Genomic DNA, 24,059 nt, shown 5'->3' on the forward strand with positions numbered 1-24,059 from the left:
CTGAGTGGGAGACAAGCTTGGTTTACAGAAAAAGTTCCAAATGAGCCAGGGCTACAGAAAGAAACTTTGTCTTGAAAAAAAAAAAAAAAAAGATAAAAAGAGACACAGAGACAGACAGAGAGAAAGAGGGGGAAACAGAGAGAGAAATAATGAAAGAAAGAAAGGAAGGAAGGAGGGATGGAAAGGAAGGAAGGAAAGAAAGAAAAGGAAGAGAGAAAGAAAGGAGAGAGAGGAAGAGAACGAAAGAGAGGAAAGAAAGAAAGAGAGAGAGAAAAAGGAAAGAGCTGAGCAATCCCTCAGGAGCAAGCCAGCAAGCAGCACCCTGTCAGTGGTCCTTGCATCAGCTCCTGCCTCCCAGTTTCTGCCCTGTTTGAGTTCCTGTCCTGATGAGTTCCTTTGATGATGAATAGTGATAAGGAAACATAAGCCAAATAAACCCTTCTTCCCCAGATTCCTCTGGTCATGGTGTTTCATCATAGCAAAAAGCAACCATAACTAAGACAAGTTTGTACCTGGATAGTGGGGTGTTTCTGAGAAACATGTGTGTGAGAAGATCATGGAAAGACTTTGGAACTTTGGGCTAGAAAAGCATTGAATGTTGAGATCTCAGGGAGTTGTTTTGTCACAATGTGGAAGATAAAAATGTTGAAAGCAAGGAAGGAGATGGAGCCCAGGCTTGTCAAGTTGCAGAGGGAACTTTAAAGATGCTTTAGGGAGCCAGGCATGGTTGGTGCACGCCTATAATCCCAGCACTCTCAGAAGGCGAAGCAGGCAGATCACTGTGAGTTCAAGGCCAGCATGTCTACAAAGTGAGTCCAGAACAGCCAAGGCTACATAGAGAAAACCTATCTCAAAAAAAAAAAAAGCAAAACAAAACAAACAGAAATGCTATAGGGACCATTTGTAATTTTAAATTGAGATCCTGTGGCTCTGGCTAGTGGTGGTTGGAGAATCAGCTGTGGTTAACAAGATACCAGACCACTAAAGTGAAGCCTCTGCTTTGTTGGGGTACCGGATGCTGGTCAGCTGGAGCTGAGAAATCAGCAGCGATTAAGAGAAAAACAGCATGGGTAGGCAACACCTTCCGGAAGCACACAGTAAGTGTGCTCAAGTCATGAGGACAGTTGTTCCTTGTACTGGCAGCTGAACCTGGTAATCTAAGTCACCCAGGTGGTGCTGGTTTTGAAGGTGTGTGGCAGGGCTGGAGTCCCTGAAGCTAGCCCGGGGGGGACTGTGAAAGTGCTGCCCAGTCGCTGGCAAGGCCCCAGCATTTTGGAGATAGCAGAACCATGGGTGACCACAAAGAACCCCAGCAGTGGGGTGGAGCAAGCCACAGCTTATAAGACGAGCTGTGCATGCTGCAGAGTATGGAGCTGGAGAAGTCATGAGGGGATCCCAGACATAGAAAGTTGCATTTTTTTTGTAGACTTTTTTTCCTCTATTAAACATACATTCTCATGGAGGCGCACGGCTGTAACTCCAGCACTGAGGGAGGCAGAGTCAGGCAGATCTCTGGAGTTTGAGGCCAGCCTGGTCTACAAAGCGAGTCCAGAACAGCCACGGCTACACAGAGAAACCCTGTCTTGAAGAGAAAAAAAAAATCTCTTCTCATAAAATAGAATCTGACTACAATTTCACACACACACACACACACTTCCCGGTTCCTGCTTCCTCCTATTCCATCAGGGTCCACTCCATTGCTAGCTCTCATTAGATAAGCACAGGCTTCTAAGACATAACAACAAAACATAGCACAATAAAATATAACAAGATAAAACAAATACCATCATACCAAAGGCGGACACATCAAGCCAACAGAAAATTGAAAGAGCTCCAAGAGCAGGGGCAAGAATCAGAGACCCACTTATTCACACAATCAAGAATCCCACATAGGTCCTAAACTGAAACTAACAGTATATAGGCAGAGGACAGTGCAGGCCCCTGAGATTGCTGCTTCAGCCTCTGTGAGTTCATATGTGCTTTGCTCAGCTCCCTTACAGGGGCTTGTTCTCCCTCCCTCTCCCTCTTTCTCCCTCCCTCTCTCCCTCTCCCTCTTTCTTCCTCCCTCTCCCTCTTTCTCCCTCCCTCTCCCTCTTTCTTCCTCCCTCTCCCTCCCTCTCCTTCCTTAGTTGTGCTTCCTCTTAAGAGCAGTTCCCTGAACTCTGAGGAGAGGAATCTGATAAAGACATCTCACTTAGAGCTGATGTTCCAAAGTCAGTCTCTCTCTCTCTTTCTCTCTCTTGCTCCTGTCTCTGTCTCTCTCTGTCTGTCTCTGTCTGTCTCTGTCTTTCTCTATCTCTGCCTCGGTCTCTGTCTGTCTGTCTGTTTGTCTCTCTCTCTACATAATGTCTGGAAGTGGGTCTCTGAATTTGTTCACTTTTATTACCACAGGAGGGAGCCACTCTTTGTCTTCTAGACAGGGTTTCTCTGTGTAGCCTTGGCTCTCCTGGTACTTGATTTGTAGACCAGGCTGGCCTGGAATTTACAGAGAGCTGCCTCACTTTGCCTCCCAAGTGCTGGGATTAAAGGTGTGTGCCAGCGATACCCAGCTGAGGAAGCTATTCTTATGCTGGCTGAATAAGGCAGCAACCTATAAGTATTTCAAAATCTCATTAAGAGCAATTAATTTCTACTTTCCCCTGCTCTGGGTTTCCATACCTCCCCTGAAGTGCAGTTGATCTCTTGCTGGCTCGTGCCTCGGTCCCTCTGTCAACACCATCTCTCCTCCACTTACCCATGATCTTTCCGCTCCTGTCCCTCCCCCACCCCCCAGCTACATTGCATCCATAAAATATGTTCCATTTCCTCGTCCCAGGAAAATTCATGTGCTCACTACCCCTGCCTATCCTCTCTTGGTCTACAGTTTGTACCTCATCATGTGTTTAAAGACTAACATCCAGACATAAGCAAATACATACGGCAGTTATCTTTTGGGGTCTGGGTTGCTTAACTCAGGATGATTTTTCTAGTTCCAGCTACTGGCCTGCAAATTTCATGTTGTCATTTTTTTTTTTTGACAGCTGAGTAATAGTCCAGTGTGTAAATGCTCTGTTATTCCCATTGAATGAGAATAAAAACCATCACCCAAATTTTTTTGGTCGAATTAAGCAAGCTTTATTTCCTGTCAGACAGGGCTCTCTCCCTAAAGCAGGATGGGAAAATACAGCCTCAAACACAGAAAAGGGAAGGGCTTACATAGTTCAAAAAACTACAAGACTGGGGGTGGGGAGTGGATCTCAAGGGATGGAGGACATCCAGAGGAATTTTGATTACATAGAAACTTGGCTGAACATTTTTAAATTATTTGGCAGAACATCTTATGTTATGAGGGTATATCCAAGGTGTGAGTCAAGTGCCACACCTTGGATATCTTGTCAAATTCCAGAAGCAGGTTAAAGCACTGTCGACTTGAATTCTGCAGCAAACAGAACTGAACTTGTTCTGACCTTACAACAAAATGGCTTCCATCCTTAAGATGGCCCATCAGTGCTGCATTTTGTTTATGCATTTTTCTGGTGAGGGATACCTACGTTATTTCCAGCTCTGGCTATTATGAGTAGAGCAGCAATGAAAATGGCTGGTCAAGCGTCCTTGTGGTAGGAAGAAACATCCCCTGGGTATATGCCCAAGTTGATCTGTCTAGATCATGAGGTAGATCCATTCCCATATATCTGATGACCCGCCGTACTGATTTCCATATTGTCTGTGCAAGTTTGCACTCCCACCAGTCATGGAGAGTGCTCCCCTTGCTCCACATCCTCACCAGCATAAAATGTCACTTGTGGTATTGGTCTTAGATAGTCTGATAGGTATAAGATGGACTCTCAAGGTGGCTTTGATTTGTACTTCCCTGATAGCTGAGGATGTTGAACATTTTCATTGCTTCTCAGCCATTTGAGGTCCCTCTACTGCTAATTCTCTGTTTAGATCTGTGCCATGTTTTAATTGGATTATTAGGTTTTTAATGTCTGGTTTTTGTGTGTGTGTTCTTTATATATTTTGGATATTAGGCCTCTGTCAGATGTGGAGTTGGTAAAAATTCTTTTTCTGTTCTGTGGGCTGTTGCTTTGTTTGAATGACAGTGTTCTTTGCCTTATAATAGCTTTACAGTTTCATGATGTCCCATTTATTGGACCCTATTGGATCTTAGTGCTTGTACCACCAGTGCTCTGTTCAGAAAGTTTTCTCCTGTGCCAATGCACTCAAGGCTACTTCCCACTTTCTCTTATATCAATCTCAGTGTGTCTGACTTTATGTTGAGGTCTTTAATCCACTTGGACTTGAGTTTTGTGCAGGATGATGAATATGGATCTATTTTCATTCTTCTACCTACAGGTGTCCAGTTTGGTCAGGACCATTTGTTAAAGGTGATGTCCCTCTTTTTTTTTTTTTTTTTTTTTGGGGGGGGGATGTCAAGACAGGGTTTCTCTGTGTAGTCCTGGCTGTCCTGAAACTTACTTTGTAAACCAGACTGGCCTCGAACTCACAGAGATCTGCCTGCCTCTGCCTTCCTGAGTGCTGGGATTGCAGGCCTGCGCCACCATGCCTGGCTCATGCTGTTTTTATTACCATAAATCTGTATGTAGTACAACTTGAAATTAGGAATGGTGAGGCCTCCAGCTTTTCTTTTATTGTTCAGGATTGTTTTAACTAACCTGGGTTCTTTTGTCTTTCCAAATGAAGCTGAAATTTGTTTCTTTCATGATCTGTGAAAATTTTGTTTGGAATTTTGACGAAAATTGCATTGAATCAGTAGATTGATTTTGCTATGATGGCCATTTTTACTATGTTAATGCTACTGACCCGTCATCATGGGAGATCTTTCCATCTTCTTATGTCTTCTTCAATTTTTTTCTTGCAAGTTTTTATCATAAGACTTTTTCCTGTTTGGTTAGAGTTACCCCAAGATATTTTATATTATTTCAGGCAATTATAAAAGGTGTTGTTTCCCTAATTTCTATCTTGGTATATTTGTTGTTTGTATGTAGGAGGGCTACTGATTTTTGGAAGTTAATTTTGGATCCAACTACTTTGCTGGAAGTGTCTATCAGCTGTATGCATTCACCAGTGCAATTTTTTAGTCACTTCTGTACACAAGCATATCATGTGCAAATAAAAATACTTGGACTTATTTCTTTCCAATTTGTATCCCCTTTACCTCCTTCGCTTGTCTTACTGCTCTAGCTAGAACTTCAGGTAATATATTGAATATATTGAGAGAGTGGACAGCCTTTTCTTGTTCCTAATTTTAGTGGAATGGCTTTGAGTTCCTGTAGATTTTCTCAGTGTCTGTTGTTATGTCCCCCTTTTCGTTAATTTGGATAAGGGTTTGTATATCTTACTGATTTTCTCAAAGAACAAACTCTTTGTTTCATTGATTCTTTGTTTTTGATTTGTTGATTTCAGCCCTGTGTTTAAATATTTCTTGCCTTCTACTTCTTTACGGTATGCTTACTTCTTCCTCCTTTTTTTTCTCCTAGTGCTTTCAGATATGCTATTAAGTTTGTTTGTTTTGTTTTTGTTTTGTTGAGACAAGGTTTCTCTATGTAGCACTGGCTGTCCTGGAACTTACTCTGTTGACCAGGCTGACCTAGAACTCAGAGATCCACTGCCTCTGTCTCCTGAGTGCTGGGATTGAAGGCGTGAGCCGCCACCACCTCCCAAGGTGTGCTATTTGAGGTCAAGTTACTAGGATGAGGTCTCTACAGTTGTTGTTGTTGTTTATGTAGACACTTAGTGCTATGAATTTGCCTCTTAAAGCCACCTTCACTGTGTCCCTAAGTTTGGTTTTGCTTTGTTTTCATTTTCATTCAGTTCTAGAAAGTCTTTAATTTCTTTCTTTATCTCTGTCTTGACCCATTTTTTAGTCAGTAGAGAGTTGTTCAGTTTATATGAGTTTGTAAACTTTCTGTTGATAACCAGCTTTAATCCATAGTGGTCTGGGTGTATTTCTTTTTTTCTTTCTTTCTTCCTTCCTTCCTTCCTTCCTTCCTTCCTTCCTTCCTTCCTTCCTTCCTTTCTTCCTTCCTTCCTTTCTTTTTTTTTTTTCTGAGACAGAGTTTCTCTGTTACACAGAGCTCTGACCGTCCTGGACTTGTTTTGTAGACCAGGCTGGCCTCAAACTCTGAGATCTGCCTGCCTCTGCCTTTCTGAGTGCTGGGACTATATGTGAGTGCCACCATGCCCAGCCGCAGGGAGTTATTTCATTTTCTTGTATCTGTGGAAAATTGCTTTGTATCCAAATATGTGGTCAGTTTTGGAGAAAGTTCCCTGAGGTGCTGAAAAGAAAGTATATTCTTTTGTGTTTGGATGAAATGCTCTGTAGATATCTGTTAGGTTCATTTAGTTTATAACATCTGTTAGCAATAGCATTTCTCTGTTTATTTTTTGTCTGGATGACTGTCTATCAGTGAGAGTGAGTATTAAAGTCTCCTACTATCAGTGTGAGGGCCAATATGTGATTTAAGCTGTAGTACCATTTCTTTTACAAACTTGGGTACCCTTGTATCTGGAGAGATGGCTGGGAGATTAAGAGCACTGGCTGCTCTTCCAAAAGTCCTGAGTGCAATTCCCAGCAACCACATGGTGGCTCACAACCATCTATACTGGAATCTGATGCCCTCTTCTGGCGTGCAGGTGTACATGCAGATAAAGTACTCATATATACATCACAAGTAAACAAATTGTTATTTTTAAGAGCATTTATGAAAAAAATAATTCCAATATCCTGTTGGTACATAGTGTCCTTCCCTGTGTCTTCTAATTAGTTTTGGATGGATGTCTAGTGTCTATTTTGTTAGATATTAAACTGACTATACAAGCTTATTTGTTAGGTCCATTTGCTTGGAATATTTTTTTCCAACCCTATACCCTCAGGTAACATCTGTTGTTGATGATGTGGTGTGTTTCTTGTATGCAGCAGAAGGATGGATCCTGTTTTTCTATCCATTTTGTTAGTCTGTGCCTTCTTATTGGGGAATTTGAAACCATTGTTATTGAGAGATATCAATGACCATTGACTGTTGATTCCTGTCATTTTGTTGGTGGTGGTGGTGTGTGTATGTGAGTGTGTGTGTGTCTATGTGTGTGTGTGTGTTCCCTTCTTTTGATTTTGCTGGTCTGGGATTATTTATTTCCTCTGTTTTCATGAGTGTAGTTAACCTCCTTAGGTTCTAATTTTCCTTCTAGTCCCTTCTGTGGAGCTGGATTTATAGGTAGATACTGTTTAAATTTGGCTTTATCATGGAATATCTTATTTTATCTATCTATGGTTTATTGTAAGTTTTGCTAAGTACAGTAGTCTTGCGTGGTCTCTGTGATCTCTTGGAGTCTGAAGCGTATCTGTCCAGGCAGGCCCCACAGTCCCCACTGAGAAGTCAGGTGTAATTCTGATGGGTCTGTTTTTATGTTACTTGATCTTTTTTACTTGCAGCTTTTAATATTCTTTCTTTGTTTTGTATCTTTAGTGTTCTGATTATTATGTGCCAAGGGACTTTCTTTTCTGGTTTAATCTATCTGGTGTCTTGTATGCTTCTTGAACGTTTATAAGCATCTCATTCCTTAGTTAAGAAAAGTTTTCTTCTAAGGTTTTGTTGAAGATATTTTCTGGACCTTTGAGCGAGTATTTTTCTCCTTTCTCAATTGCTATTTTCCTTAAATTTGGTTCTGCATTTCCTGAATATTTTGCATCAGGTGCTTTTTAGATTTAACATTTTTTTGACTGATGTATTCAGTGCCTGACATTCTCTCTTCTATTTTTTCCATTCTGTTGGTGAAGTTTGCCTCTGTAGTTTCTGTTCAAATTCCCAAATTTTTTAGTCCTAGGGTTTTCTTGATTTGGGTTTTCTTTATTAATTGTATTTCCTTTTTCAGATCTAGAATAGTTTTGTTTCCTTCCACTGTTTGTTGGTGTTTCCTGAATTTCTCTAAGGGATGTATTAATTCCTTTAAGGGTCTCTATCATCTTCACACAAGTGGTTATAAGTTCTTTTTCTTGGTCTTCAGCTGTGTTGAAGTACCCAGGGCCTGCTGTGATTGGTATCTGGGTACCTGGTTGATACTGATTCTGTTTTCACACTGGTGTCTAGACATCTGGGATTGGAAGGATTATAGGTCTCAGTGCTGATTTCTGGATTTGTTTTTGCTAGTTCAGTGGTTTCTTTTTCCTTTCTGGATTTTAGGTGGATGTGATAGCTGTGTGTCGCCTGGTAGAAAATTTTCTGTAGACCTGTTAAGTGTGGACACCAAGAGTTCTAGATAAAATGTATTTGGGAGTATTGGAAATCACTCAGGGTCTGAAGGGTTTCACAGGAGGGGGAGGACAGCATGTTCAACCAGGATCTGCTTATTTAATCTCCTTGGAATGGGATAAGACAATGAAGAATGGTCACCCCAGAAGGTCTGTTATAGGTCCAGGGATGAGACTGGGGAACAGAAAGAGAGGGGAAGATCTACAGACAGCCTACCTGCCTCCCTGGCAAGAGTGGCCTGTGGGTTGGCAGGGGGTGCCTGCTGGGGTCTGGGATACAGTAACAGGTCGTGGGCAGGAGGTGGGAGGGAAAGATCTGTGGGCACCTCAGGAGATGGAGACAAGGGAGGAAGGCTGCGGCTGGTATCCTGTTGCAGAGCGAAGGAGACTGTGGGGTTGGATTTGGAGCAGAAGAAGGGTTGGTAAAGGTCATTAGGTATCACCTGTGTCCACAGCCTGCTCAGCGGGTGTGTTCACAGGGAATGCCTGCTCCTGTTGGAGGCTGGGATACTGGGAAGCTCTGCTGGAAGGAAGGTTGGAGAAGGTTTCGGTGAGCAGAGAAGAAAAGGAGACTACAGCAGGTGTTCTGCTACGGAGCTGGGGAGCAGGCTAAGACATTTTGTTATTTACAGTGTTGGGAGTTCAGGTTTGCTTTGATCTGACTTTGACTGTGCCCTGGTTCTTTTCTCTTGATGTAAGAAAGTAATTAACTTTATTTAGATTTTTGCAGGAGCCTACAATTGAAAGAGTTTTGAGCTTTTAAAAGAGGTTTTGGATATTTAAAAAGACTGGATATTTAGACTCATGCCACGAGAAGGAGCCCCTGACACTGTCTGGAGGGCCAGGAACCTGAGGCTGGACAGCCCAGAGACCTATAGTACAACCAAACACAAATGGACAAAAAAGTCAATGAAGCCAGGCACAGTGGTGCACACCTGTAATCCCAGCATTCAGGAGGCAGAGTTAGACAGATCTCTGTGAGTTCGAAGCCAGCATGGTCTACAAAGCGAGTCCAGGACAACCAAGACTATACAGAGAAACCCTGTCTCCAACCCCCCCCCAAAAAAAAATGATATTCTGCTACACTCATAGACTGACATCTATACCAATTGTCATCATTGAGGCTTCACCCAGCAGCTGATGGAAACAAACACAGAGACTCACAGCCAAACATTAGGCAGAGCTTAGGGAATCCTGTTGAAGAGAGAGAGGAAAAATTGTAGGAGTCAGAAGGGTCAAAGACACCACAAGAAAATCAACAGAATGAACTAAAGTTATCCTCTAGAGACTCGCAGAGGCTGAACTACCTCCCAGGGAGCATGCACAGGACTGGCCGAGGCCCTCTGCATGTATGTTACAGTTGTGTAGTTTGTTCTTCATGTGGGACTCCTACCAGTGGGCACAGGGGCTGTCTCTGACTCTGTTGCCTGCCTTTGGGACCCTTTCCTTTTACCAGGTTGCCTCATCTAGCCTTAATAGGAAAGGAGGTGCCTAGTCTTACTGCAAGTTCATATGCCATGGCTGGCTGATATCCATGGGAGGCCTGCCTTTTTCTGAAAAGAAATGGAGGAGGAGAGGATGGGAGGGGAGAGCAGAGAGGTTGTGCTGGGAGGGGAGGAGAGAGGGGAAGCTGCTGTCAGTATTTTAAAAATAAATAAATTTTTAAAAATGAAAAAGACAGCTGGCATGGTGGCACACACCTTTAATCCCAGTACTCAGGAGGCAGAGGCAGGGGGATCACTGTGAGTTTGAGGCCAGCCCGGTCTACAGAGTGAGTCCAGGACAGCCAAGGCTACACAGAGAAACCCTGTCTCAAAAAAAGAAAGAAAGAAAGAAGAAAGGAAGGAAAGAGACTAGATGTTTTAAAAGGACTGAACATTTTGTTATTTGTTGTTGGTTAGCTTTGGTTTTGGGCAGTTGGTTGGTTGGTTTGGTTTGGTTTTGGTTTTTCAAGACTGGGTTTCTCTGTATAACAGCCGTAGCTGTCTTGAAACTGGTTGGCCTGGAACTCACAGAGATCCACCTGCCTCTGCCTCCTCAATGCTGGTATTAAAAGTGTGCACCACCATGCCCTTCCTGGCATTGAACTTTTAATGTCTTTGAATTTGTAAAGACTGTAGGACTTTTGTGTTTTTAATGTGAGATTTGGGGGATGGATGAAAAAGGAAAGTTGTGGCTTAACGCTGATGTGTTTGTGTGTCAAGCTGACAAGGGGTCGATTGTGATGAATAGTTTTATTTCAATTTGATACAAGCTAAAGTCATCTGGGAGGAGAGAACCTCAATTAAGACAACGCCTCCATAAGATCAGGATAAGTAAAGCAAGGCTTCAGGCAAGCCTCTTAATTAGAAATTAACGGGAGGGCCCAGCCCTCTGTGGATGGTGTCGCCCTGGGGCCGGGTTCTCTAAGAAAGCAGGCTGAGAAGCCATGAGGAGCAAGCCAGTAAGCAGCACCCCTCCATGACCTCTGCATCAGCTCCTGCCTCCTGGTTCCTGCCCTGACTTCCTTTTGTGATGAACAGTGATATGAAAACATAAGTCAAATAAACACTTCCTTCCCCAAATTGCTTCAGTCATGTGTTTCATCACAGCAATAGTAACCCTAAGTAAGACAGACACCCTCCCATCCAGTGGACCCTCCTACCCTGTGGCCCCACTCAGTCTGCAGCCCCATCCTCTGGAAGCCTGGCCTAGTTGAGTACAGCCTTCCTTATTGAGCAGATATACTCATTGCTGGGTTGCTCGGGAAACTAACAGAGCCTTGGTGCTGCTGCCTTCTTGGGGCTCCGGCCTGGAAGAAATTTGGTCTCCACTGGTTGGTGACCATCTCAGGAAATGGACCTCTACCCAGCCTGCTACCCAGGGGTGTTTCTCATTCCTTCCCATTGCTGGGCGCCCCTTCTTCAAGGACAAGAGTCTACTCAGTCTTCCATCCCCCTGACTGTCACATTTTCTAGCCAGCCTCCCTCTACCTGGGTCATCCAGAGCCTCACTCTGTCCCCCAAGCTCACTGGAGCCTCCAGGGCCTCTACCCAGAGCTTCCCCAAGCTCCTATACAGTAGGCTCAAAGCTTTCCCTTGACAGTGGCCTGGTTTCTGTTCACAGATTGTCCCTGGGATAAATGGGTGTTTGGGTGACAGCTATTGATGTCTCCTTTTGAGGGACTGAACTACTTGGTCCATACCTGGAACCCCTCAATTTGCTTCTAAGAACTTTAATCACTCCACGCTGGACAGAAATACAGGACAGAAGCTTCGGCTTCTTGACTGTGACTGGAAACGTGGGGCAATGCGGAACTATATTCTCTATGCCAAGTCCTGGGGAAACATCAGAGAGGATGAAGATTCAGTACAGAATCTAACACAAGGTTAAGGAAGCTCCCCTACAGCAGGGGCTGTCTCTGACATGAACTCTATTGCCTGCTCTTTGATTACTTCTCCCTGGCAGGGCTGACTTACCAGGCCACAGAGGATGCAGGCCGCCCTAATGAGACTTGACAGGCTAGAGTCAGATGGTAGGGGAGAAGGGCTCCCCCTTTCTGTGGACTAGGGAATGGGGATGGGGGAAGAGAGGAGGAGTGTGGGACCAGGAGGAGACAAGGGAGGGGGCTGCAATTGGGAGATAAAGTGAATAAATTATGAAAAATAAGTGCATTCTAAAGCTCCCCTGGCATGTGGCTTGGTGGCAGAGCACTTGCCCAGCTTTGTGGGACAAGCTGAGCTCAACCCCCAACACTGACATCAAATGCAAGAAAATAGAATGCTTTTTTGCATCTCTTAATTTTTTGTTTCTCTTTGGTTTTTCTAGACAGGGTTTTTCTGTGTAGCCCTGGCTGTCCTGGAACTTGCTCTGTACACCAGGCTGGGCTCAAATTCACAGATACTCGCCTGACTCTTCCTCCCATCCTAGGTGCTGGGATTAAAGGAGCGTGCCATGCTCATGTCTTATTTTTGTTTTTTCTGGGAAGGTTGTTTTTTGAGGTAGGCTTTCTCTGTGCAGCCCTTGCTGTCCCGGAACTCACTCTATAGACCAGCTTGGCCTCAAACTCACACCTATCCACCTGCCTCTGCCTCCCAAGTGCCAGGATTACACCGAAACCTGGCTCTCATGTCTTATGTTTTTACAGGGTCTCACTATAAACTCTTGTCCTGAAACTTCATATGTACTCACAGAGATCCACCTGCCTACCAAGTGCTGGGGTCAAAGGTGTGCACATCATGGCTTGCAAAATAAATAAATCCTTTTTAAGGATTAGTAAAAGTGGCTTTGCTCTGAGCAAGATGCTCTCAGGAAACGGAGGTCTCATCCATGCCCTCTCTAGAATCAAGCTGGTCAGACCTGTTAGTTCTCCTTTCCAATATTACTAATTACTTACCTTCCAAAAATCAGACAAGATGGGTTACATCCAAGGTAGAAAGTCCTTAGTTGTGACCCATACGTTCTGTAAAGTTAGTTCAAGTCATATTTTCTAGGTCACTGGTAGCCTTTCTTGTCTAGATATTATTGGGACTTCTGAGACATGATTCTTGGTAGGCTGAGGTAAAAATGCCTTCCATCAGGCCTAACAACCAACCATTCCCTCACGGTGGCAGGAAAGAACCCGCTCCCTAAAGCTGTGTTCTGACCTCCGCATTCACTGTGCGCACATCCACAGGCACCCAAATAAAAGATAAATTAATTAAATGTAATTTAAATGTTGTCTGGGGATGGTCTAGCCCCTGAGGGCATCAGGCACACACAGTACACATACTCACATGCAGGCAAAACACTGAAGCACATTAAATAGAATACATAAATCTGAAAGACATCTGTCTCTTAGATTTATTTATTGATGTCTTTTAGATTTAGGTATCTTTTAGCTTTCAGGGGGGGAGGCAGAATGAAAGAGGAAGCCCCCCCATGTCTTCCTCTCACCTCTGCATGTGCCAGAATAAGGGGTGTGCACACACAAACTCGCATGCACACAAATTAAATACATAAATAAGCAGTAAGCCCAGGCCTGTGTCATTCTGGTGCACACAGAACAACTGTGATCATGTGGAACTGATGGGAGGAACAGATGTCGGACGGTTTAAGAAAAAATGGTTGTCCCATAGAGTCCCCTCCCCAGCAGGTCCTGGAGCTGAGCCTAATCCTCCATAAGTCCCCTGCCTTTCTGCTGAGGCTGGACTGTTGTCCTAAGAGGATTGGAGCATTTACTAAATTAGTCCTGTCCAGGGACACAGCAAACAGACTGCGTGAGGTGGAAGGGGGAACAATAAGAGAGACAGACGGCCATGGGAGTGAGGCCAGAAATGGAAAGGACAGAAGGGAGATGACCAGAAAATACGGGAGACCCAGCACACATCCGTAAAGTCAGCAGGGGGGAAGCACATTACCATGGGTTTGCGGCAGCCAGGTCTATTCAGCACCTTTATAAAAGAAGGTTGGGTGTGGCTCAGTGGTTAAGAAAACTGGCTGCTATTCCAGAGAACCCAGGTTTGATTCCCAGTATCAAGATGGCCACTTGCAATCCTCTGTAATTCAAATCCCAGGGAACCGGATCCTTTTTCTAGTTTTCAAGGGCACTACCTGCACATAGTACACAGACATGCATGCAAGCAGAATACACACACACACTCACACATACACACATTAATATACATGTCTTCTCAAGACATATATATGTTTTTTCAAGACAAGGTTTCTCTGTGTAGTCCTAGCTGTCCTCACTTTGTAGACCAGGCTGGCCTCAAACTCAGAGATCTGCCTGCTTCTGCCTTCAGAGTACTGGTATTAAAGGCATGTGTCACCACTCCCAGCACATATTTTTTTTTAATGGAAGGGACTGTACATCCCAAAAAGGGACCAATAAAAACAAGTTCTACCCTTTCCCGGAAATAGGACATGGAGGGTGTCCTGAATCCCTATCCCTCACAGCTTCCTTGCCTATAACAATGAAGGTCTGTCTGTGCATCGCTGTGATGATGCCTATAGTTAGGAATGGCTTATATTCTTTTTGCTACACTAGGGACTGTACCTAGGGCCTCCAACATTCTAGACAAGCACTGTATCACTGAGCCACACACCAGCCTCTCACTGGGGGATTCTAGGCAGAGACTGTCCCACTGAGCTACACTCCCAGCCCCTCACTAGGGAATTCTAGGCTTTTCACTGACCTACACTGCCAGCCTCTTTTACAACATATCTGTAACTAAGTTTCCTAGGCAGGTCTTAAACTTGAGATCCTCCTTCTCAGCTCCCAGACTCTGGAGTTCCAGGCTTTATCTACCTGCCCTGGTCCTGTGTTCCTTCTTAGTTGAGTTTCAGAAGATATGGAGAAAAGCATTGTCATAACAGAAAACATCCAGGAGCACACTATGGGCAAAAAGGGCAAAGGGAATCTTAATTTCTTTCCACCTAACCAAGTTTGCCCCACTTTAAAAAAAAAAAAAATCACACAGAAACAAAAAATGAAAAAAAAAATCACCCTTATTTAAGTGGGATTCCAACATTTTTAATCGGTTTCACTCTGGGTAGCCAGGGCAGGGGCCTGAGAAGCTAGTGGGTGGGAAAGGATAGAGCAGAGACGCTAACATCAGAAAACGGGAACTCCTGGCTTTGCCACTCTACGGTCGTTTGCCTTGTCGGCCTTGTGACTTAGAAAGTAGGATTTGTAGAGGGAAGGGAGTTGGTTGAGACAGTGCTTTATGTAGCCCAGGCTGACCTCACAATTGCATTGTAGCCTAGGATGACCTTGAACTCACAATCCTTCTGCCTCCACCTCCCTCGTGTTGACAAGCATGTGTCAAACTGGCTTATGAAACAGAATATTGGAATGCTCTCTGGATGTCTAACCAGACCTCTAACCAGCTGGGCCCATGTGTAGGGCTTTCAGCCTCTTGATGAGAATCAACTTGTGCCTCAACCTGACCCTGGGAACCTATGACGGGGGCACCTCGGGCTCTAGAACATTCTGTTCATCTTTCAAGTCCTCCACAATATTCGCATCAAGCTTCTTTTGCATCTTGCTTTTGTACAAGCCACAGCCTCCCAGTTCAGTGGCTCATGCCTGCATTATACATACAGATACATAAATCACATATACATGTAAATGGAATGAACAGTCCTCTAAAACTACCCATGTAAACCTGACATGTGTTAACTTTAACTGTTTAAGATGTCCAAATAAATTTAGAGGTCTCACTCTGTAGCCCAGGCCGGCCTCAAGTTCCCAGAAATCCCCCTGCCTCAGCTTCTTGCATGCTGGGATTACACACACATTGAGCCGCCACACCTGGCTTAGGGCACCGTGAGTTCTGACCCAAACAGTCTCCATGTCACTTGCAAGACAGATTTCCTTTCTCTCTGGTACAAGTTCTCAGCGCCATACTGAAGTTTGGGGGAAAGCATCAGATATGCACATCACAGTCATGACGTCTGCTGATTGCCGCTGGGAGAGGAGGAGGCTCTTTCACTGCTCCGAGGAGGCTGTAAAGGGGCAAAGCTCCCTAATGGAGCAGGGGTGGGCTACACCTGAGGCTGAATTGTCCACAGCCTTCGGCAGGATTGCTACTTCCTGTTGCTTGCTGAGGGCTTCTCTCCTGAAGTCTAAGCTGGAGGAGGCAGATGGGGTCCAGAGAGGATGGTTCAGCTGGAAGGCGGGAATGAAAAGCCTCTTCTACAAGATCTGAAACTTCCAGGCACTCTGATCTTTGTAGTCCAGAGGGTCCATGGGGTTGTAGGTGAATTTCCAGGTGCCTGTGGGGTCTTTGAATTCCAAGCTGTCCACAGGGCTGTAGGTGCTGTAGCTCTGGCCTGACAAGGAAGTGGGGGACTGGGCCAGGGATGGCCCCACAGAGGGGCCTGAGAGAGGGCTGAGCGCCGGACCCCCTAACTGGGGCACCATGGGAGAAAGGTAGGGATCCAGCCCGCTGAAGTAGGAACTTGGAGACGCGTAAGCTGAAGGGGAAGAACAGAAAGCAGAGGCAGGGGCATAGGTCATGGCATACGGGGCTGAGGTGAGAGAGGGCCCTGAGGGGACGAGGCCCGCTCGCTGGGCCTCAGGCAGAGGAGACTCCGAGGCCGGACTCCAGATGGACACAGTGGCCACCGCCGTGGTAGGTGAGCCTGAGGGGCCAGGGAGAGACGGGCTGTAGGAATCTGAGATGCCCAAAGGATCGGTACAAACATCCGTGGACTGTCGTGGGGATGTGCCCGCCTTCCTCTTCGCAGGACGAGCCTTGGCCTGTGCTCCCGGGGGCTGCTGCTGCTGTTTCTGCTGCTGTCGCTGCTGCCTGCATTTCGCCCTGCGATTCTTGAACCAGACCTAGAGGGAGAGAGGAAAGCTGAGTAAACTGTAAAGAAACCTCAAAATCCCCAGGTGCCAAGACTGATGGTAAGAACCACACACCAGCCTGGCGCTGTGGTGCAGGCCTGTAATCCCAGCACTCTGAGAGGCAGAGGCAGAGGCAGAGGCAGGCAGATCTCTGTGAGTTCGAGGCCAGCCTGGTCTACAAAGCAAGTTCAGGACAGCCAAGGCTACACAGAGAAACCCTGTCTTTAAAAAAAAAAAAAAATTACACATCTCCACTCCGCATCCAATGATAGGGCTGCATTGTCCACGATTTGTGTACCCATCCAATCACACATGTACACATGCATACAGCAACCTACACGTACTGGTCACACAAGTATCATGCATGCAGGCAATCATACTACATGCATATGATCATGCATCATCACCCCACCATCGGCTCCTCACACATGCATGCATACAGCCTTGTGTTAGTCTCACACGTATGTATGTAGTCATACACATCTACACAGATACCTACATATATTCGGCTACCGACCTGATCACATGAATACGTGTGCAATTGTGTATCGTCCTCACATATGTGCATGCGGTCATACATATATCAACATATTATCCGTACATGTCCTGCTTATGAATGCATGTATTACACTCACATATTTTACATACAGTCGTGCACACATTATCGTAACATGCTCCTGCTCATGAACATGTACATGCAATCATACACGTATCACACTCATACATCTACACACAAGTGCATATATCACACATGTATACACGCATCAGCCTTTCATAGTATGTATGTGCATGCAATTTTACATAGAGCATTGCTTGGCACACGGACGCACAGGTCTGTGTTCAAATCTCCACACTGTAGAACACAAACATACACACTACGCACACTTCCCTCGCCATGGACCTTCTCAGTCGCCTAATGCATCAACCACCCTCTACTTAAAGGAGACGCCAGAGGGGTTAGTACTTTACTTTGGCGAGGAATATCAGTGTTTCAGGGAGTAAGCCGTACAGGCAGGTACAGGCTCACTGTGTAGCCCAGACTGGCCCCAAATTCAAGGCAATCCTCCCACCTCAGCCTCCCAAATTCTAGGGCTACGGGTGTGAGCCGCCGTGCTTAGCGCGGTACGGTATTCTAGAACTGGTACTTGGAAGACGCCGTCAAGCAAGGTGAATAGGGAGTTCAGGTTGGGATGTGAAGCACTGTGATTCCCGAGGGTCTCCTTGGTTTATGAGGTGACTTGATTGATTGACTGGCGCCTCAGTAACCATGGTGACAGAGCAAATCCTCTGAAGCTAGGCTTCATAGCACAGACCTGCTGTAATCCCGCTCTCAGGAGTATGAAACACGAAGATCTGCCTGGGCTGCAAAGTGAGTTCAAGGGCAGCCTGGGTAACTTAATGAGACTCTGCCTCGCAAGGACAGGGCTCATGTGGACGGCCCTGCCCTCACGTGCAGACGGGCAGTATAAATATGACCCAGTGAGTTTTAAAAGAGGAGGAGAGCAGAATAGATATGAATGAAGTTGAGAGGAAAATTGAGGGGGGAGGTCCTGGAGGAGTTGGGAAAAGAGGGTAAATATAATCACATAATTTCCACATTTCTTTTCCTTCCTCCAAACCAAGGAATAATTAAAAAAAAAAAAAAAAAGATAACAAAATGGTCTAGAGAGATTGCTCAGTGGTTAAGAGCACATATTTCTCTTTCAAAGGTCCAAGGTTCAGTTCCCAGCACCCACATTGAATGGCTCACAACTGCCTGAAAATCCAGCTCCCGGGGATCTAATGCCCTCTTCTGCCCCACCCCCAGGAATGGCATTCATTTGCACAGACACACATGAACACATGACTAAAAATAAATTTCTAGCCAGGTGCAGGGCACACACGTTTAATCTCAGCACTTGGTAGAGGCATGTGGATCACTGGTGAGTTCAAAGCCAGCCTGGTCTACATAGGAAGACCTCTTCTCAAAAATAAAAATTAGAGTGGCACACCCCTTTAATTCCAGCACTCAGGAGGCAGAGACAGGTGGATCTCTATGAGTTCAAGGCCAGCCTGGTCTACAGAGAGAGTTCCAGGACAGCCAGGGCTACACAGAAAATCCCATCTCAAAAAACAAAAATAAATACATACATATAAATAAATAAATAAATAGTTTTAAGAATAAAAAATAAATAAGAGGGCTCATGATGTATCTCAATGGTAGACCACTTGCACATATGTGAGGCCCTAAAATCAAGCCTCATTTCTGAAAATAAAAGGAAACAGAGAATATAAAGGGAAGGAGAACACTTGGAAGGCAGTGTGGTGAGAAACCATCAAATAAGAGGAGAAATTAAATGACATATAAGGGAAGTGGGGAACGTTTAGGCCACTTCGTAAATGTGGCTTTTACCCTGTGGCCTCTCTCTCCTCACAGTAGGAGTCAAGAGAGGTCCAGGGAGCAGATTCTCTTACCTGGACCCTGGACTCAGGCAGGTTGATCTTGAGAGCGACCTCCTCGCGTGCATACACATCCGGGTACTGGGTCTTGGCAAACAGGGCCTCCAGCTCCTCCAGCTGGCTCCTGGTGAACGTGGTCCGCTCCCGCCGCTGCTTCCTAGGGGCACCTAAGTGGGAGCAAATGAAAGAACCTCAGGTTAGCTAGGTCTGCTGACTGGAGGCTGTGAGGCACAGTGGGATACCTACCGAAAAGTCTTTTCTGGACGCCCATCTGCCTGAACAGGGCATTTGTTTATTCCCTGACCTTGTAGCTCTGGCTTGGAGAGTCGGCAGAGGAATTAGAGATGCATTTCAGTCACTTCTCCACTGGAGGGAACTGGTTTTAGCCCTGCAAGGATCTGCAACTCATTTGGTCCTCATTTCTCTCCTCCTTCATCCCCTCCTTCTCTTCCTTCTCCTCCATTTTCCCCCTCTTCCTCCTCTTTTCCCCCTCCCTTTATCCTCGCCTTCTCTTTCATTACAACAGGGTTTCTGTATGTAGCCCAGGCTGGCCCTGAAATCGTGGGCTCAAGAGATCTTTTTACCTCAGCCTCCCAAATATAGGGGCCACTGCACCAGCCTGCCCTCATGAAACATTTTGTGTACAAAGACATATTCAGTTGAATCTTGACATTGTCAGTAACCAAGTGCTTCATCTTACAAAAGTGGTAAGTCTCTATGGTTCATCTTAATGTAAAAGAAAATAAAAGGGGGCCGGCAAGATGGTGCAGCATGTAAAGGCATTTGTGAACAAGCCTGCGGACATGAGTTCAATCCCTGAGACCCCATGGTGGAAGGAAAGTTGTCTTTAGACCTCTGCTGGGGAGCAATGACACAGGTTTGCCTCCTGCTCCTACCCTGAACTCAAAAATAAACAGTCTTTTCTTGGTCCGTGAAAAAACAGAAGCCCAGATCAGGTGGTTCCTGCCTATAATTCCAGCTCTTAGGAGGCAGAAGCAGGCAGAACTCTGTGAATTTGTAGAGAAACCTGATCAACATAGTGAGTTCCAGGCCACTGTTACATAGTGAGAGCCTGTCAAAAAAAGAAGAGAAAGGAGGAGGAGGAGGAGGAGGAGGAGGAGGAGGAGGAGGAGGAGGAGGAGGAGGAGGAGGAGGAGAAAGAAAGAAAGAAGGAAAGACAACTGTTAAATAATAATAGTGTATCATGATGGTGCAGGGCTACAATCCCAGGGCTCTAGAGTTTGAGCCAGGGGGCTGTCGACATGCTCTAGAGCCCCTGCCTAGAATCCCCCAGTGAGGGGCTATGGATGTGGCTCAGTGTTAGAGCCCCTGCTTAGAATCCCCAGTGAGGGGCTGGGGTGTGGCTCAGTGGTAGAGCCCCTTGCTGCTTAGGATCCCCCAGTGAGGGTGGAACATAGCCACATGGTAAACTGACTGCCAAGAATCCACAAGGCCCTGGATTCTAGCCCAACAACTTTTACTTCAAAAAGAGAAAAATAAAAGAAAGACCACGAGAAAAGATGCTACCATAGACACTGGAATGCTCGGTTCTTTTAGGAATAAAGTTTTACAAGCAGATGGAAACCCCTATTATTCTGCTTCCAGAGCACTCCCTTCTCCTCTCACTCCAGAGGGAGTCATGACTATATCCTTTCCTGAATCCCTGGGGAACGTGTGAAAGTCCCTTGGATGACAACCTCCTCTGCAGATTGACATGGAGCTGGCACCTGGCGCCCTCCACCCATGAATGCTTTTCTCCAGAGGACAAGGAAGCTCAGAGGTTCTGAAGAGACAGATTGGGGGTGGGAAGGAGCAGCGCACTTACTTGAGTATGGAACAGCCTGGTGCATCAGGTCCACACTGGGGCCACTCAGAGCCAAGGCGTTGACCGAGTAGTGAGGCCCCGGGTTCATATACGCCATCATGATCCTCAGGGACTGGGGCCCAGATGAGGGCACCTGCAAGAGAAGGGGGGTCCAACAGTCCACTCTGCCCACCTCCTGGGCGCTTGCAACCTGAGACTCACATCCTGCTTCAGTGCTCTTCTTTGGAATCCAACCAACAATGCCCATCAATCTCCTCTCTCTCTCTCTCTCTCTGTCTGACTTTCTGTCTCTCTTTATGTGCCTCTCTGTCTCTGTCTCTCTGTGTCTTTCTTTGTCTCTGTCTCTAGCTTTTGTTTTTAGAAGCCAAGTGTTATAGTGATTCACTTAATCCCAGCACTGTGACCTGAAGCCAGCCTGCTCCACACAGTGAGTTTCAGGGCCTCACTCTATAGCCTGGCTGCTGGCCCGGAACTCAATTTGTAGACCAAAACACAAATCAAAAGATTGTTTGTTTGTTTGTTTGTTTGTTTGTTTTGTACAACAGGGCTCCCTGTTACTCTGGCTGACATTAAATTAGCCAAGCATAATTCCATATTTCTAACCCTGCTGCCTCCACCTCACAAGTGCTGGGGCTGCTGGCATCAGCCATCACTTCTAGGGTATATGTGGAGGGGTGTGTGTGTGTATGTGTGTGTGTGTGTGTGTGTGTGTGTGTGTGTGTGTGTGTGTGTAGAAGTGGGAGGCCAAAATTCAACCTCAGATTTGTTTATAAGGCCACCCATCTCATTTTTTTTTCATTTTATATTTGAGAAGGCCTCCTACAGCTCAGGTTGAACTCAAACTTGCCAGGTAGCTGAGAATGACCTTAAACTCTTTGTCCCCTTGCCACCACCTCCCAAGTGCTGAGCTCACAAGTCGGGTTTACACCGTGCTAGGTACCAATGCTAGGCAAGCCCTCTACCTACTAAGCTACAATCCCTGTGTCCCCCTTGGTTTTGGAGACCAGATCTCACTGGTCTGGAAATCACCGGGTAGGCTAGGATGGCTGGCCAGCAAGCTGCAGAGACCCATGTATCTCTGCTTTGCCAGTGCTGGGATTAAAAACACATCACGCCCATTTTTTTAACCTGGTTTCCCAGGCCCTAATGCTTGAAAAGCAAGCAGGTTACTGAATAAGGTATCTCCTGGATGTACCATTAATGAGATGGAAACTCATTGTGCAGCTCAGACTGGCCTCAAACTCAGCAATGCCCCTGCCTCAGCCTCCCAAATGCTGGGGTTACTGTCAAAGTCACACTTTGGTAATAAGTGCAAGAGTTACATATACTGTATGTCCAAATAATAGATAATAACAGATCATATAAAATATTTGTCGTAATTGTACCAGATGTCATTTACTATGTAAAGTTTACGAACATATTCACTATAGACTGTGTCTATTCAAAGGACGGAAGCCAGTGCTATCAACTGTGTGGTTTTTAAACAAGGCACTAATTTTAAACATATAGCATACAGGGACTGGAGAGGCGGCCCTGCAGTTAAGAACAGTGGCTGCTCTAGCAGAGGACCTGGGTTCCATTCCCAGCCCCACATGGTAACTCACATCCAACCTCCTCTTCCTCTGTGGGCAGTGCATGACACGGTGCACACGTGTGCACACGCGTGCACACAAGCACAATCACACATAAAGATAAATCTTAAAAAAAAAAAAAAAAGCATAGTGTCACAAGGCTTTAACCCCAGCACTCAGAAGGCAGGAGGAAGCGAATATCTGAGCTGGAGGTCAGACGGATCTACAGAGCGAGTTCCGGGACAGCCAGGCCTGTGTAGAGCAACCCACTCCCAAAAAAGGAAGATTGGCATGGTAGCGCAGGCCTTTAATCATGGCAGTCGGAGGCGGATCTCTGTGAGTTCAAGGCCAGGCTGGTCTACAAAGCCAGTTTCAGGACAGGCAGGCCTACACAGAGAAGAAACCCTGTCTCAAAAGAAAAAAGAAAGAAAGAAAAGAGAGGAGAGGGGCTGAGAAGATGGCTCGGCAGTTCAGAGCATTCATTGCTCTTCCAGGGGACCCACGTTCGGTTCTCAGCCCCCACATTGGGGGTAGTTCCTGCTGTCTATGCTCCTGGCCTCCAAAGGCACCTGCACTCATATGCACTCATACCCACACGCACACACACACACACACACACACGCAAGTGCACACACACATACATATATTTTTAATAATGAAAAAATATTCTTTAAAAAAGGGGGGAATGCAGAGGCTGGAAGGTGCCTCAGTGATTAGGAGCATGTTTTGCTCTTCTGGAGAACACAAGCTCAGTTCCCAGCACCCACTCAGAGAACCAGAGCTCGCAACTGCCTGGGTCAGGGAGCCATTGCCTTCATCTGGCCTCGATGGGTACCCCTCACTCCAGTGCAAATAAACAAATAATATTTTAAACAACAGCAACAATAATAAACGCTAGCACACGAGCTGGAAAGGCAGTTCAGTGGGTAAGAACACTTCACACCACACAATCAGGAAGACCTACATTCAGATCCAGCACCTGAGTTAAAAGCCCAGTTTCCTGGGCACAGTGGTGCACTCCTAAATCCCAGCACTGGGGAGGCAGAGGCAGGCACATCTCTGTGAGTCTGAGGCCAGCCTGGTCTACAAAGCAAGGACAGCCACGGCTGTACAGAGAAACCCTGTCTCAAAAGAAAAAAAAAAAAAAAAAATCCCAGCACCCAGCAGACAGAGGTAGGAGAATCTCTGGGAGTCCTGGGCAGTTCATCTACATAGTGAGTTCCTTCCGGGGCAGCCAGAGCTACAGGAAGGAATTCTTTCTCGGAAAACAAACTTGGGGAGGCAGGCTTACCCACATGAACCCCTCTAACCCTAAGGCAGGCACAAGAGGGTCTCCAGGGCTGCTGAATGTCAGTTCAGCTCCTACCTCAGTGAGGTAACAAGTCTCAAAATAATAACGAGGAGAGTAACAGAGTAGGACGGCCCCCAAGGTGTAGGTCCCCAAGGTGTTAGACCTTCTCAAACACGTGAATACACACCGCAAACGTATACACACAAAATAACGGGGCTACTGAGATGGCTTAGTGGGGAGAGGCACCTGCTGCCAAGCCTGACAGGCTCACTTTGTTCCCAGTACCCACATGTTGGAAGGAAAGAAGTGACACCTGCATGTTGTTCTCTGACCTCTGACCTCTGACCCTTAGCCATAACCAGTATGCT

At 45.9% G+C, this 24,059-nt stretch overlaps 1 protein-coding gene across 1 annotated transcript; it reads right to left on the bottom strand.

The window, feature by feature from the left end:
• Nucleotides 1-15,908: 15,908 nt before the first annotated feature.
• Nucleotides 15,909-20,956, bottom strand: Crx (cone-rod homeobox). The gene is made up of 3 exons (XM_055615661.1): nucleotides 20,830-20,956; nucleotides 19,020-19,171; nucleotides 15,909-16,556 (listed from the first exon to the last, which is right to left on the bottom strand). Exons 1-3 carry the CDS (start codon nucleotides 20,927-20,929, stop codon nucleotides 15,909-15,911), a joined length of 900 nt encoding a protein of 299 aa, XP_055471636.1. The 5' UTR covers nucleotides 20,930-20,956.
• Nucleotides 20,957-24,059: the final 3,103 nt, after the last annotated feature.

The sequence above is a fragment of the Psammomys obesus genome, unplaced genomic scaffold, assembly GCF_907164565.1.
Source record: "Psammomys obesus unplaced genomic scaffold, mPsaObe1.curated_primary_1811, whole genome shotgun sequence".
Classification (NCBI taxonomy): Eukaryota; Metazoa; Chordata; class Mammalia; order Rodentia; family Muridae; genus Psammomys; species Psammomys obesus.